Below are 16,375 nucleotides of genomic sequence, written 5' to 3' on the forward strand. Positions count from 1 at the left end.
GAGTGAGCCTCGGAGGAGAGATGGGACCGAGTGGTCTGGCCTTGATATGCGCTGACCGCCTCCCAGCCTTTCCCCAGCCCTCAGTGAATGTGACTCTCCGGGGTGAATGAACTCCATGCCCTGCTCCCACCTTGAACAGGCTGATCTGATGTGATGCTGGGTCTCCAACCTGTGGTCCAGGATTTACCCACTGATCTTAGTGTCCTACGGGGTCCGTTTGCCACTCTGGTGTCTGTGACTGACAGCCCCACTCCTTTCTTGCTGCTGTCCCAAGGAGAGCAGCCTCTGGAAGCAGAAATTCTTGCCCCTCACTAAGCTAGAGGAGTTGAAGCCTCTGTGTGTGCTTAGTTTGCCTTTTCAGCAGCTCTCGGAGGGGAGGATTCATCATCTGCATTTTATAGATCAGGAGGCTGAGGACCGCAGGAGCCCAATGAAATGCCCTGAATCCCTTAGCTCAGCAGTCCCCAACCTCTCCGGCACCAGGGCCTGGGCTTCCTGGAAGAATTTTTCCACGGACCAGGGAGGCAGGATGGTTTTGCGATGATTCAAGCGCATTACATTTATTGTGCACTTTATCCCTATTATTATTGTATCAGCTCCACCTCGGATCATCAGGCATTAAATCCTGGAGCTTGGGAACCCCTGCCTTAGCTAGTAGGGGATATGAAGAATCCAGTGTGAGGTGAAAAGAGGTAGAGGGAGGGGCACCAATCAAGGCATGAGCTTGGGAGAGGACCTCTGTGAAATTAACTCCAGTATTTCGGTGGAGGTGAACACGCCTAATTACAAGATCAACCCAGGGATAGGGAGGGGGTTTGCATCCTTGGAATTCTTCCCAGGCCAGCCTCCTGTGAGCCTTTCTCATTGCTGCCTTCTTCTCTTTCTCTTCCCAGGGCGACATGGGAACATTGGGTCCGATTGGCTACCCAGGACCCAAGGGCATGAAGGTAAACAGAAACCTTTCTTTACTCTGAGTCTCATCCCAGCCAGGCGCCCCCTGACTCATTTCAGCTTAGAAGGAAGGGTACCCTGACACAATGGTGGGGGAGTGTACTCAGAGGGGTGCTGGGGTAGAACGTGGCAGATCAGGGGCTCAGTGCTTCTCAGTCCTGAGAGCCAAACATCGTGTGCATGTCATTTATGCCAGACATCTTTATTGGACAGCAGTCCCCCAGCTGAGCATGAGTCAGACGTGGTTCTGGACCTCAGGGCACTGAAAGTCCAGTGCAGAACATCACCAGGGGGACAGAAACTATAATGGCAAGCCAGTGAGCTCAGGACATTCCTGAGTGGCATGGGTGTGCAGGCGAAAGGTGGGCTTACGCTGCCAGGGCCACGTTCCAGGGACGATTCCACTTGGCTAACAAGCGTGTGACACAGCTCATGAAGGCCGTCTCCCCCGTTAGCACCCTTCTCCCCTGGATGTGTCCAGAGCTCTGTGATTCACAAGTCAGCTGCCCCTTCTTATGGTCCTACATGCCACACCATCGCCCTTTGGGCCGGGGCTCATTGCCCCCTTTTACAGATGAGAAAACTGAGCCCTGGGCTGGAGCATTCAGCACAGGGTCTTGCAGCAAGCCAATGGGTTTACGCCAGGGATCCTGACTGCTGGGGCTTTCACCCTCACAGCTGAGCCCCGGCCTCTGTCTTGCAGGGACTGATGGGAAACGTGGGGGAGCCCGGACTGAAAGGTGATAAGGTGATCTGAATGCTCCCTTATTGCACTGTGTTCCATCTGCATGCGAATCCCCTCCGCCTCGGCGCTGCTGCTGATTTCTCGCCAGGTCCACTCCCCTGCACTTCTGCCTCCCCTCTGGCCCTCCCTAAATCTGTGCTCCCCAACTTCTTCCCTGTAACTCTGGGTGGGATTCAGGCAGATGGTTCTGGAAGCATGCAGATCTTGGCAGACAGAGTAGGGGGCTGAGGCTGTTGAAACTTGGGTTAGGGGTGAGTTAAGGCAGGTCTCCGAATCTGGGGAACAAAGCTGAGGCTAGCATCCAGGCTTTGAGGTCAAAGCCACAGGATACAGAGGGTGGGGATGGAGAGATAGGAGAAGTGGAGCTGAGATGATGGGCCCCAGGGCAGGGGTGATGGCATAGGAGGAAACAAATCCACATCCACTGTCAAGATTGGAATTGGGAGCCCAATCCCAGGGTCTGAAAATGCAACAGATGCCCCTGACCGGCGTTCCTCCCAGCTGTGCCGGGGGTGGGCGCGGGGTGGCACCCTTGCCATGTGTCTTCCACAGTTCCACTGCCGAGCCAGCCCTGGGCCAAACCAGAGCTGGAGTTGGGTAGGTGGGACCCCAGGGCCCAGAGAGGGGCAGCACCTGGCCTAGGCCCTGCAGCATCCGAAGCATCTGAAGAGACTCAGTGGGTAGAGGCACGTTCTTGTGCTCGGCTCTGTGGCCTTCTTCCTGCCCTCCCCTGCAGCCTCTTGACAAGCCAGGCCCCACAGAGGGAGCATGGGAGAGCTTTGGGGCAGCATCCAAGTTTCCATAAGCCTGAGCAGATAAGAGCCGCTCACCTGCTCTGGGGCCGTGCTCCCTGCTCCTGTCTTCAGATGACTCTGCTCCTCCAAAGTTTGAGAAACAGGAGCAGGGACCAACACTGGTCCCCCTCTAGGTGTTCTCCAGGGCTTAGCTCGCCCATCCTCCACCCCTCTACGAGATGGGAAGCTTGCTGAGCACGCACAGCTGGTACGTAGCATCAGGATTCAAACATCGGCACCTGCCAGCAGAGACCTCCACCCTGAAGCAGGACTGAGGTCAGAAGGGCAGAGTTGATGAGGTCCTTAGAGGTCACCTCCTCCAGTGCCTACATATCACAACTGGAGAAACAGACCCAAAGAGAAGAGGTTCTTCAAAGGAAACTCAGTGATCTGTAGGAGCCAGCCCAGAGCCTGGGCTCTTAGCAAAACTAGAGCTGCTGGGCTGAAATGAGCATCCCCAGTTGCCCTGCCCACCCCCACCCCTGGTGCCCAGCCGGGCGGTGCTCACCCCAGTCCTGTGTCTGTCTCCACCTCTCCCGTCTCCTCCCTCGCACCCAAGCCTCCAGCTGCCCCTCCCCCCACCCTCCCACCCCTCCCCACTCAGCTTTGCCCTCTGGCTCTGCCCTGCTGGTTGCTAAGCCCCCTCTTCCATGGCATGCCCTCTGGAGATGTAGGGGCTTTCTGTTGGAGGTGGGGGCTTCCCCACAGCTACCTGTTTACCCCGTGGTTTGAGTCATCAGCACTCTGGAAATGTTGAAGTCATGGACAAGGTGAAAGGAAGTGGGGGGGTTGGAAATAGGAGTGTAGGCAGGGAGCTTTTTATAGGCCCTTTGCAGAGCTGGCCTCCAGCTCACTGTTTCTTCAGGAACATGGAAATAAACGTGTTACATAGAATTCGGCTGGCTTGCTGACTGGTGCTGCCTGGGACATCAAGAGATGTAAAAGCCGGAAATTATTTTCCTGCTCACAGATCTCAGCAAAATCAAATAAGTCTTTAGAGTTAAAAAAAAAAAAAGAAAAGAAAAAGAAATCTCTTTTCTGCTTCTTTGGCTAGAATAGGGTCATAATATTGGGGGGAGCAGTGTTCTTATCAGCCCCTCCTCACTCCACACCACCTTCTGGCCCCACCCTGGGATGACAGAGCCACCCCTTCATGTTCCATGGTCATCCTGCCTAGAATCCCAGATTGTCATGAACCAGCCTGGCCTCAGTCCCGTTTGCCACCACCTGGCTCCCTCTCCTCCCATGGAGGTACATTCTGGAACCCAGGCTTCTGCTCCAGGCTCAGCTTTCTCCAGATCCCTTGTCCTGATTTTTTAGGGGCCTTTGAACCATTTTTTAAAAAACCATCTTACTCCTTCTTTGGATATTAAAAAAAAAAAAGTTCCTAAGTTCCTAAAACTCTGGGATATTGTATAAGATTTTCCAAATTTGAAAAACCAAAGTAAGTTAAAAAAAAAAAAAAAACACGCACTTTTTTTTCTTATAAAAAAAAAATTCTGGCTTTTGTTCTCCCGAGGAAGTTCTGTTGGATCATGGCCTTAGCTGCACGACATGAGTTCTCTAAGATTCTCCATTCTTCTTGGGTTTTTCTCCCCATCCATCCAACTGCTGCCAGGGCTGTGAATGTTTTCTGAGTCCTGGGGCCAATGTACCAACATGGAAAGCTGGAAAGGATGAGGGCTGTGTGAGACGGTTCCAGCTCCAAGGAGAAACCTCCCAATCTGGTTCTGTGACAGCTCATTTACCAGGATGTGGTTGAGTACAGGGAGGGGGCAGAAGAGACCTCTGACAGCCAGAATCAGTGTGACCAAGTCCATGCAATGTGTCATCTTAAAAGGGAAACACCCAGACTTAACTCGAGACCAGTTTACTTGCTGTTGACACGTAGTCTTAATGAGCTAAGCTCTCTGGTTTCTCATGCTATAGCTGATTCAAAGCAGTTAATTAGACGTAGACTGAAGCCGATTGCTGGCATAGAAACTCCCACAGAAGGAAGATGTGAGAACTCGCAACCTGACAGTGAAAAATATCAAGCAACAAGTGCAAGCGCTCTGAACCCACGGCGGCACGGGGACGCTGTCCAAGCTGCACGCTCTTCCGTGTGACGTCAGTTGATGATGAAGAGGTTGAAGGATCGAGACACGGTTCCTTTGACCCACGAGTGTCTGATCTCCCGCCAAGGCCAGGCAACATGCGGCAGCTTCGCTTCTGTTAGTGGAGTGTTCAGCCACCTGAGCAACCCCAGGCAGACCTGCAGCTAAGCTGGCTCTGTCCCCCGAGGGGGCCCATCTTCCCCACCCAGGCGCCTCTGGGGCTGGGGGCTGCCCTTTTCTCTCACTAGGCTGCTGCTGGGTGGATCCACATAGGGAACGGCCTCGGCAGAGCTGTACCTTGCCACTGGGTCTGGATGTGGGGGGGAGGCTTCCGGAACTCGCCATGGTTTCCATCGTAACCTTCTCTGCTGGTGTGTATTTAGGGTGAACAAGGGGTTCCAGGTGTGTCCGGAGATGCCGGATTCCAAGGAGACAAGGTAACCCCTGCACATGCACCTCCTGCCCGCCCCCGCCCTGCTCTTCTGTGGTGCTGGCTTCTTTCCCAGGGGCCGACATGGGCCGGGACCCACCTGGAAGGTGGCATCCTTTCCCACCATCCTGTCTCCTCCATCTTCCACCCACCCTCTTGTTGTTGTCTCTTCTCTGGACTTCACAGCGGCCTCCTGATGTATTCCCAGAACCAGCCACGTCCCTCCCAGCCTGTCTTCCTCACCGGCACAAAAGTGTGCCGAGGGCCCAGCTCTGCTCCATGCTCATCCACGGCTCCTCACTGCCCCAGAGTGGAGTCCCAGCTCCTGGCCCCTGCACTTGGGCCGCCAGCGTGCAAGCCCCTCTGACATTCCTGCCCCTCACCCTTCCAGCCCTGAGCCCCAGCCCCACTGACCTCCTAACTGCACCAAGTGGGCACATGCAGCCACCTCGCTGGGCACACCCTCTGCCCCATCTGGACACGGCCCAGCCCCACCCCAGAGCTCTGCGTGGATGCCGTGTTCTCTACCTGCTCAGGAAATTGCTGTGCCCCTCTCTGAGTGCCTCTCACCTGCAGCAGCACATCTCTTCCCTGGCTCGTGGGGACTGGTGCTCCGCCCATGGCCAGACAGCAGGTTCCCCAGAATAGGGCCCTCGGCTGGCCCGGAGGGGCTCAGGTCAGGGTCCTGCGCAGGACGGTGAACACTTAAAAAGATACGTCTGAGTGAGTGGCTGGCCAGGATGACGGAGGATCCCAGGCTGCCTGCCAGGCCGGCTCCTCTTCGCCTGTGTCCGGCACCATGTGGCCACATCTGGAGTTCTCCCAGCCAGTCAACGAGGCCCAGATGTTGGCCAGCTCTCCCTCTTCCTCTCCCCTCCCTCCTGGCTGGCCTGTCCTGACCCAGCCTCGATGTCTCCGGGTTGCGAGCCACGCAGGCCTGGCTGCCTCTGCAGCTGGACCCCAGTCTCCAGACTTGCCCAGGCATCACAGGCGCAGCAGCAGTGCCTGCTCAGTGGCCCTGGGGTCCCGGGGTCCCGGATGACCTTGTGAGGACAGGAGCTGCCGTTTCACCCTTGCGTCCCCGGGTCCCAGCCTACAGGGCTGCCAAGCTGGAGCTTGCAAGCAGAGGGCTCATCCTCCCCCTAAAAGCGGGTGTTGTCCAGGCCTTGGGCCAGCGGGGTGACCAAGCAGCTGTCCATCTGGCCATTTCTGGGCGTCGCTAACCCCAGCTCGCGCTGCATCTTTTTCAGGGGAGCCAGGGCCTGCCAGGGTTCCCCGGCGCACGGGGGAAGCCAGGGCCTGTGGTGAGTACCTTCTGCTTCTAGAGCCTCAGGCTCATGGTGTCCAAATGGTCATGGAATGTGGCCAGAGATGCCTTCACATCCAGGACCTCATTTCCCCCCACAGCAGCACTGGGAGGCGCGTAAAGCAGAGTAGAAATGGAGATCTGCCCCTTTTACAGATGAGGACACTGAGGCCCAGAAGGGCAGCAGCATACCCAGGCATCAGGCATTGGCAGAGCTCTGGTGAGAATCAGGGCTCCCAGTGTCTTGTAAATAATAGTAATGTTATCAACAATAGCAGTGGATGTCATTTATGTATTGAATGTTCCCATTGATGCTAGTGGTAAAGAACCCGCCTGCCAGTGCAGGAGATTTAAAGAGACATGGGTTCGATCCCTGGGTCGAGAAGATCCCCTGGAGGAGGGTATGGCAACCCACTCCAGTATTCTTGCCTGGATAATCCCATGGACAGAGGAGCCTGGTGGGCTACAGTCCATAGGGTCGCAAAAAGTTGGATGTGACTGAAGCAACTTAGCACGCCATCGCATATGCATCAGATCCTTCCTGTGCAAAAGACTGTCCACAACCCCAGGAGTTAGAGAATTGTTGTTCCCATTTCACAGATGGGGAAAGTAAAGTTCAAAGGTGAAGTGACTTGCCCAGGAACCGGTGCCCAGGAAGAGTAGGAGTTGGGGCTTGAACAGTAACTCCTTGTAGTTGTCTGGGCAGATTTCACTCGTATTCTCCTGAATTTTCCAACCATCCTCAGGCTGGGGCCTAATACAAGGGATCCAGGAAAGGTGGACCCTCGTTTACCCCTGCCTCCCCTACAATCTCTTCTCTTCCACAGGGCAAAGTTGGAGACAAAGGATCCATTGGGTTTCCTGGGCCCCCGGGACCTGAGGTATTTAATGCCCTATTTCTCTGTGTCTGACTGTTACTGCGTGTCGTCCTTGGGAAACCAAAGCTCAGAGACAGGGAGAGACTTGCCTGAAGTCACATAGCAATTGAAAGATGGGATTAGAAATTCCTAGAGCATCAATCTTTCCTTTTCTTCCTTGGTTTCCTGGCTTCACTGGGGGCTTGCAAAGGCAGTGGGGCAGCAGCTGGCTTCAGACTCCCTCCCCAGCTCCATGGCTGCCTTTACAGTTCCCAGAAAGAAGCATCCGGAAAACCCTCTAAGCTATGCTGCCTGGACCCTTCACGGGAGCTCCCCGCATTCTCTACCACTCTGAGCCCTGGAACTTTTCCAGCTACATATAGCCATCCTGGAGAGGTGCAAGGCTCAGAGCTCACAGGTACAGGGAGCAAGAAACAAGAGTAAGATTCTGGTGTTTGAATGGAGATGTCACGACAGATAGATTAAGCAATTAACATGGTAACTACAGCTGAATCAGTAGAACCCGAGAGTTTCTGACACGTGATAATGAGCACAGGTATGTTAAATGTCCATCACTGGCATTTCTGTACAAAAAAGCGAGGCAGCTGGGCAGCTGATTGAACTCCTCTTCCCGCTCCCCCGCCCCATGCCTCGCCCCCAGTACAGGGACCAGCTCTGGAGAACAGGGTGAGCAGTGCTGGGGACTGCCGTCTATCTTAGGGGGTCTAGGTCAGCCCTAGTCCCCACCCCACCCCTATGTCACACCTCCCTGGCCTGGCGTCTTGCACATCCCTGAGGTCTCGGAGACAGAAGTCTGGTCCATCCTTCCAAAGATCACTCCTGGTATTGCCCGGATGGGTGAAGGAGTGTTTCCTAAAAGCCACAAGTTCTGCTTTCCACTCTGTTGACTTTGGCCTTGACACAGTCCTATCTTTAGACAAATGGACTTGGCCTCTCTTCCATGGCCCTGATTCCTTCCCCTGGTCACTATGGAAAAAGACTTCTCTGAGAGGCCGGGTTTCCCAGCAGTCTGGCCAGTGCGGGTGGAAAGCCGGCTCCCTCATTTTATTAAGCCCTGCCTCGTGCCAGGAGGCTGCGTTGTATCTTCGGGATGGGAGATGGCTGAACGGCCATCACGGCCAGCGAGGGAGACACTGTCACAACCACCCTTTGCAGAGGAGGGGGCTGAGTGACTGAGCAGGGTGGGGGTGGCCTCCTCAGGGTCGCCCTGCTACTTGTAGCAAAGAAGTTCTTCATTTTGCCCTTTGGCTCCCTCTTGGGTCCCTGGACAGCTCTGGGGTCTGCCTCCCCCATCTTTGGGTTCTGTTTGAACTGGCGGACTCAGCATCCAGAAGATGGTTCTGCTTAGCTGAAGACAGAAGCCGATGAGCCTGTCAGCACGTTCCGGGGTCTTTGTCACCTTTCTGAGACCGTGGGTGCAGCTTCTATTCCCCAGCCCTGGAGTGAATCAGCGCTTTCATTCATTAGTGGGTCTGATCTGTGTGACACCAGAATTTGATCAGCGTCCTGGCCTCCTTCAAATTCTCCCTGGAGACAGGCCCACCCCAAGCAGCTTTGTTTTCCCAGGACCCAAAACCCTTTGGCTTGTAGATTTTTTATTGAGTGCTTACCAGATGCCAAATACCAAATTCAGCGGTGCACTCACCTTATTCTCTTCAAGCCTCAGAACAGCCTTGTTTGGTGATTTTTATAGTTAGCATTTTGGAGATGCAGAAGCCAGGGCCCAGACAGGCTTAGAAACCTGCCTGGGGTCACACAGTGAGTTGGTGGCAGAATGGGACTTTGAGCCTCTCGATTTGAAGAAAGAGACATGGGTCTTTGGCTTCCTGTGTTAACTCCAAATTGAAGACCAGACTTGCCTTCGCTAGTGAGAAGGGTGAGAGGATGGTGGAGCTGGAATCTAACGAGAGTTACCAAAACCTCAAAAGAGGAAGAAAATAAAGCCACTTACTAAGGTGAAGTCGGGAAGCATCCTGGCTTTAGGGACTCATATTCAAAGGCTTTGGTTTCTGGTTGGCAGGCAACTGAGGGAGTAGTGGGTCTGCCCTGAAAGCAAATGGGGTTCTAGGCTGAATTAACAGAGATATTATACCTGAAACAAGGGAGGGGGTGTTCTTACACCGACTCTGCTGGTCAGTTCACGGATATCCTAATGATCACCAACAATGGAAGCTAAGTGGTTGGAGGCAGCCAGACTGAGGGCCCCGGGGCCCCTGACTAGGGGCAGTTGAAGGGACAGAGAAGTCTGGTCCTTTCTGCTGGGGAAGGAAAGAGATTCTGCTCCATGTCCCAAAGAAGCTTCCACTGCAGTCATCCGTCGGAATGGCCTGGGAACAGTGAACTTTTAATGGTGGTGTGGGGCAGAGTCCAAGGTTACAGTGGGGATTTCTACTTCCGATAGTTGCTCATACGTATAGATCTGTGCTTTTCTAGCCTTTCAAAGTCACAGCAAACCCAGAATATACAGGATCCCCGCAATAAAGGATGGCACTCCTCGGAGCAGAAGACGGCTAGCTGTGAAGCCCTGGCTGCCCCAGGCCTAAGACTTGGGAAGGTCTGGATTAGATGGCCTTGCATGTGCTAGTTCCTATGCCAGGCTCTCCCTGCACTGTCCTGCCTCATTTTCTCAGCACCTCTCTGAAGTGTAGGGGCTGATTCTTTGTTTTAGAACCATGATAACTGAACTGCCCAGGGTCATCTCCCCTGCAGGATGAGATGGAGACCCAGGTCGGTCCCCCTCCAAAACCAATGGTTTTCACATTTCCCTACGTAGTCCCTCTGGGTGACCCCAGCTCTCTGCTTCCTTTCAGGGATTCCCTGGAGACATTGGCCCCCCCGGGGACAATGGCCCAGAAGGTGTGAAGGTGAGTCCCTGCCCAGGAGAGCTCCAGCTGATGAGGCTGACCGCTCTATGCAAACCACAGGCCTGATTCCAAGCCAGCGGGAGTTTCGCCAGCCTGTGGTGGAGACAGAGGTGCCGCCTCTGAGCCCGCTCTCTGTTCCCTCTCATCAGGGTAAGCCTGGAGCTCGAGGCCTGCCAGGACCCCGTGGGCAGCTGGGGCCCGAGGTGAGACCATCTGACCCTGCCTCCTACCCATCCCCGCCCCCCACCCCAGCCCCTAGCTTGCTCTCCCCTGGGTCCTAGAGACCTTAGCCAAGTTTCAGGGGCCCTCGGTCAGGAGACACAGAGCCCAGGGCCACCTCAGGCTTGCCCTCCAGCTCATCCTTTTAGCTCTGCCCTGTGACCCTTCCAGGGTTCTCATCTGTCCTGGCCCGGCTGGCAGGTCACTCCCGTCATGGCCACGCCATTGCCCTGGGGTTTCCTCTCTAAGAGCCACCGTCACTGCTTCTTCTCACAGTAGCACAGTTTATTGCGGGTGCTGCTATAGGAGGGAGGGCATCTCAGCTCAGGGGAGGTCCTGACTCTCAAGGGGGTAGACTATGTCAGCTCCCTGTGGTTAGTGGCAGGCAGCATCAGGATTCGAACCCAAGTCCACTGAGCCCGAAGCTCCTGGCATGGACCCCGTGCTGTTTAACTTCTGGGCTCCTGGGGGCTGCCTGGGGCCTCCTGGGAGAATGACATGACTTATGCAGCTAGTAAGTGACAGACTGAAGATTTGCTTACTGATTCTTCCATGGTGAAGGGGATTGATGATTTCCTCGGGCCTGTTGGAGCACCAGCTGGAGGGCTGTTGGCCACCCCATGGGCTGGCCCCAGGTTTTTCCCATGTGCAAGGCCCTCCCCTGCACACCTTGGCTCAGGCCCCAGAGCTCCCATGACGCAGCCCTGGGGGAGGGTGCAGGAGGCCCCGACTCACCGCGACCACAGGCAGGCATCTGGCTGACATGGATCCCTTCTCGGGCTGGTTCTGGGTCTGGCGGGGTCCCAGCACTGGCTCTGTGAGCTGCCACGTGGGGCTGCTTTCCTGGAAGCTGGGGCGGGGGGCAGTGGGCTCTGGAGGGGGCCTCTTGGTTAGGCCTGGCATGCCAGAGGGGCTAGTCTGGAAGCTCCCTGAGCCTGCGGGAGGGCCTGAGGCATCTCCATGGGTGGGAAGTGGGCAGGAGGGTGGGAGGGAAAGATGGCACCAGCCTGTGCTCCCGTTGTCGCTCACATTACAACATTATCACTGAAGCAGACTCTCAATATGCTCACCACTTGCTCACATCTCCGTTGGTTCATCTCTCTACTCGGCCATTCATTCACGCCTCCATTTGTTACCCTCTCTCAGGCCCTCCTCCCTGCCTTCCCAAACCACACACCCACTAGACCCTGGGCACACCCATCCTGAGTGATGCTGGGGGTCGTGGTGTCAAAAAAGAATAAGAGATCATGGCAAAAAAAAAAAAAAAGAGAGATCATGGCTGTCCTCCAGGAACGCAGGTTACTCCTCAGTGGGTTTTTTGTTTGTTTGTTTAAACATAATCACAATAGTAAAGATGTTTATCAGTTCTCACAATCAACAGCCAGACAAAAAATAAAAGATAATTACATTTGCAAGTCCCCATTTGCAATGGGGCTTCCCTGGTAGCTCAGACAGTTATGAGTCTGCCTGCAATGCAGGAGACTTGGGTTCGATCCCTGGGTTGGGAAGATCCCCTGGAGAAGGAAATGGCAACCCATTCAAGTTTTCTTGCTGGGGAAATCCCATGGAGAGAGGAGCCTGGCGAGCTATAGTCCATGGGCTCGCCAAGAGTTGGACACGACTGAGCAAGTAACTTTAACTCATGGGAACATGATTAACCTAACTATAAAATAATGACATACAATTTGGAGGGTCAAGCATAGTGGTACTTATCAGTGTTTAAGATGATACTCTCTGTCCCGCACCATTTTACAGATGGGGAAACTGAGGCATGGTGTGGCTAATGTCTGCCACCGAGTAAACGGCAGAGCTTGGAACAGAGCCCGTATCTTTGAGCTGCAGTCTGGGGCTCTGCTCAAACAGCATATGATAGGGTTTGGCTTTCCTGTCCAACACTACTGCCAACCCAGACTGACCACATTCACGTGACGGGGGAGCCCCATTCACCCAGAAGCCCACGTGTGGTCTGGCCTCTAGGCCTCTGCCCTGGGTGGGGCCAGGCAGGGGGCCCAGGTGTACCATTTCTCAGCCAGGGAGGGCTCTCCTGTGCCCACCTCTTGCCCTCCTGACAGGTCAAGTTCTCCAAGACTCCCACTGAATTAACTTTCTCCTTTTTCTCCTCTCTCGTGTCTCCTGACCCTAGGGAGATGAGGGACCCATGGGGCCACCAGGGGTCCCTGGCTTGGAGGTGAGTGTTGCTGGCCTGGGGGTGTGGGATTTGTTGGTACTGAGCCAGCTGTGTGCAGGCGGGCATTATCTGAGTGGTGCTCTGGAGAGAAGTCATCTATGAGAGCCCTGGGCCTGCCAAGGTGGGGGTGAGGACAGACCCCAGAGGAGAGAGACAAGAAGCAAGAAGCTGCTGTGCACCTACTGTGTGCAGGTGCATTGCGTCCATTTTCATTCATTTGATTCTCCCTTGAGAGAGGCACTGCCTTTCTTAGTATCATTCAAGGCCGTCAGGCTCAAAGAGCATAGCCCAGGCAACTTCCCTGGTGATCCGGTGGTTAAGAATCCTCCTTCTTATGGAGGGGATACGGGTTCCATCCCTGGTCAGGGAACTGAAATCCAAGATGCCAAGGGGCACCTAAGCCCGCACGCCACAACTAAGACCTGTCACAGCCATAAAATAAAAAAAAGGTAAAAAGCTTATCCCAGAATCTCACAGCCAGGAAGCCAGGATACCCTCCTTGGAATCTGAATCTGACTTCTCTCTACTGCTTCAAGTGGTCTTCCAGAAAGAAGGTGTATGCCTAGCCACCTGCAGTCTCAATCGCATAAATTGGCAGTTTGTAGATATTTTTGGTCTTGGGACCTTTTGACATCCTTGGAAATGATTGAGGACCTTGAATGCTTTTCTTTACATGGGTTACATCTATTGACATGAGTACGTAAAACCAAGAAATTTTAAATGCTTTTAACAATTCATTCAAGATTAACAACCAACTCTTTTCATGTTAACAAAAATAATAGTTTTACCCCTCCTCCCAAAGCTATTTTTTTCCAAAACAAAAATCATCTAATGAAAAGAGTGGCATTGTTTTACCATTTTTTGCAAATCTCTTTAGTGTCTGGCCTAATAGGAGTCAGCTGGATTCTCCAGTCTGCCTCTGCGTTCCATCTGTGGATAAAACCACGTGCCATGTAGTCTCTGGAAAACTCCACTTGCATTCATGAAAATGAGTGACATGGGCAGATGACATCTTAATATTCTTATGAAAATAGTTTTGACCCTGTGAATTTCCTGTGAAAGGGTCTCAGGGTCCCCCAGAGGACCCCGGCACAACAGTTTGAGAACTCCTGGCATAAACTCTCCATGCCCCTGTGTCCTTTATCTTCTGTTCCAGTCCCTTCCTTTTCCTCACTCCTTGAAAGCAGTTTTCATCATTCCCGTTAATAAACAAGCCAGCCTGGGAGGGGAGGCTTCCCAAGGTCACACAGCTGACCACTCTCCCTGACTCCCCAAGGAAGCTGGCAGCCTGGTGACCTCGGGGCTCTGTGTCCCCACCCCTCCTGGCTTCTCTCACTCACTTCTCCCTGTTACAGGGTCAGCCTGGCAGGAAGGGGTTTCCTGGAAGACCTGGCCCGGATGGCTTGAAGGTGAGGGGACCTGGAAGTGATGTGGCGGGAAGGGGGAGAAGGGGACACCTGGGGAGGAGAAGAGAGACGGGGAGCCAACCGATGAGGCTCGAGGATGACCCCTGAGTCCCTGACCTGTTGTGCAAAGCGGAGGAGATGGTCTCCATTTATCACAAAGTGTGTATGGGTGACAGGAAAACGTGGACAGAATCTCAGTGTCCATCAGGGGGCCAGTGTTCAAGTCATGGGGCACAGCGCAGCCACCGAAGATGGCGTGCTGGGAGGACTGACAAGGTGGGAGGTTGCCCGCGTGGTGCAGGGTGATGGTGGCCGCGTGGGAAGCAGGTCACACGGTGGAACAGCGCAGCGGGAGCCCGTGGCCAGGGCTGGCCGAGCCGCGTTCCCGAAGGCTCAGAGCAAAGGCTGGAATGTGGACGGGGGTCAGCTCTGGGTAGTGGGATTATCAGAGATTTCCATTTCCCTCTCTGGGCTTCTGTATTTTCCCCATCATCTCCCATAAATATGCATTTCACTTATTAACAGTTTTTTGGAAGTTATCAAAATGAAAAAGAACTGGCCCCCGTAGGAGATTATGTTCCTCAACACATGGGCAGCTTAATGCCTTTGCAGGGACTCCCTTTGAAGGCTGGATTTCCCTGGCCATCCTGGGCAGGGATCGCTGGGCCGAGTTGACAGCTGGGCAAACACACAGAGGGTTAGGGTGGAACTAGAGGGGCCAGGCCGTCCAGTACCCTCCTCTCAGGAGAAATGGCCCCTGAGTCTGTGTCTGTCTGGCTCCTCTGGGGGTCTCAAGCCTGAGGTTTGAGCCGGGATCACTGTGAACCCCATCCATTTGTGAGCCCAACTCCTGGCCGGTCCGAGCCCACGTCCTGCCCTCTGAGGCCTGGGCCTTTCTCTCTCGGATACCAGCTGGGTTTCTGTGGTGGGAGCGGTGACGAGGCCCCGGGCAGATTTATCCCACGGCTCTGCTTGCCAGGGCGGCCGTGGCTGCAGGAGTGGGAGTCACCCCAGCATGGGGTGAAGCTGACAGGCGAGGTCTCGAAAGGCCACCAGTGTGAGGGCTTGGGGACTTCCCAGGTGGCGCTAGTGGGAAAGAACCCGCCTGTCAGTGCAGGAGTCGTAAGAGACGAGGGTTTGATTCTTGGGAAGATCCCCTGGAGGAGGAAATGGCACCCCACTTCAGTATTCTTGCCTGGAGAGTCCCATGGACAGAGGAGCCTGGTGGGCTACAGTCCAGGGGGTCACAGTGCACGTGAGAGCTCGCAGGCAAATGAGTCCGGTTTTCCTTATTTATGAGTGGGGACGCTGAGCCCAGAGCAGAGACGAGACCGTTCTGTGTCACTTGTGAGCTGGTGGCAGAGCTCTGAGAATCCAGGGCCCTGATTCCCCAGCTCCCGGCTCACCCTGGTGCAGCACGGGATCTCCATCAGTCAGACCCAAGTTCCAGCTCTAGCCCTACTTCCAGCTCGCTGTGTGACCTCAGCAGGTCACTTCACCTCTGTGAGCTTCAGTTTGCATCTCCCGCTGAATGCCGTGGGTTGATGGGGGTCCCAGATGAGATATAGACCCCATGCCAGGTAACCTGCCCAGGGCCACTCCAAGGGAATGATGACTGGGGTCATCCCTGGGGCCAGAGGAGGTTTTGTCCCAACGTCCCTTGTCCCTACCATTTGTTTGGAGTTTCCAAGGCCAGACTGCAGTTGAGTTTCTTGGTTCATCCCCACCAGAGGGGACTAAGGCCGGTCAACCTGGGTGTCTCCTGGCAGGCCTGGACTCCTGCCACCTATTCCCGAGTGACCCTCCTCTGTTTCTCTGCAGGGCGAGCCAGGCGATGCTGGACGGCCGGGGCCTGTGGGCGAGCAGGTGAGTCACCGCCATCTCAGACCCTACTGGCTCCCTTTACTGAGGGCTTAGCTGTGGGAAGCACATACATGGAGCTCATTCATCCCCAACCCCAGCTGGAGTGGTCAGGTTAGGGTTATCTAACCCTAAACGGCTCATCTCCCCACTTCACTGACATGGACAAACTCTGGCTCTCAGGGAGGTGAGGTCACTGCATGAGAAAGCCATGAATCTCAGTCCCCACGGTTCTTCCCCACAGCCTGACTCTGCAGATGTTCTGGGGGCATTCGCCCAAAAGACGTTACGTGACTTTGTTCCCAGAACGTGCAAAGTGGAAGAGCCCTTTCACAGTCACCACCCGTGCTCCATATAACGGGAGGGCCGGAAGAGCAGAGAAGCAGAGTCGCGTGCCAGGGCTCTCGGTCCAGGCATCCCTAAATTATAAAGAAAACAAAACTCACATCAGTGGCTCTGGCTATGCTGGAAGTCAGGCCAGGGTCTGAAGCAGAGAGGAGGTTGCACATGATCACTGAAAAGGAAGTTGGAGAAACATAACCTTCAGTGTTGAGGTCCAGGGCCCTTGGCACTGGAGGCTGATGAGTGGATGACCGGCCTTAGTCCCTCCTCTGCAGCCCGGCGCCTCCTGAAAGCAT

At 54.6% G+C, this 16,375-nt stretch overlaps 1 protein-coding gene across 3 annotated transcripts in view; it reads left to right on the top strand.

Annotated features, from left to right (window-relative positions):
• The window catches only part of COL27A1 (collagen type XXVII alpha 1 chain), a 149,661-nt gene that overhangs the window by 72,339 nt on the left and 60,947 nt on the right, over window positions 1-16,375 (top strand). For all 3 annotated transcript variants that reach the window (XR_005721023.1, XM_040239871.1, XM_040239881.1), the window contains 10 exons: window positions 894-947; window positions 1,655-1,699; window positions 4,970-5,023; window positions 6,267-6,320; window positions 7,150-7,203; window positions 10,011-10,064; window positions 10,214-10,267; window positions 12,427-12,471; window positions 13,827-13,880; window positions 15,699-15,743. Coding sequence is in view for 2 of the 3 variants with exons in the window: in XM_040239871.1 (XP_040095805.1) it covers window positions 894-947; window positions 1,655-1,699; window positions 4,970-5,023; window positions 6,267-6,320; window positions 7,150-7,203; window positions 10,011-10,064; window positions 10,214-10,267; window positions 12,427-12,471; window positions 13,827-13,880; window positions 15,699-15,743 (513 nt within the window). In the remaining variant the exon portion in view is untranslated. The remainder of the gene's footprint in view (window positions 1-893; window positions 948-1,654; window positions 1,700-4,969; window positions 5,024-6,266; window positions 6,321-7,149; window positions 7,204-10,010; window positions 10,065-10,213; window positions 10,268-12,426; window positions 12,472-13,826; window positions 13,881-15,698; window positions 15,744-16,375) is intronic.

Source organism: Oryx dammah, unplaced genomic scaffold, assembly GCF_014754425.2.
Source record: "Oryx dammah isolate SB20612 unplaced genomic scaffold, SCBI_Odam_1.1 HiC_scaffold_1, whole genome shotgun sequence".
Classification (NCBI taxonomy): domain Eukaryota; kingdom Metazoa; phylum Chordata; class Mammalia; order Artiodactyla; family Bovidae; genus Oryx; species Oryx dammah.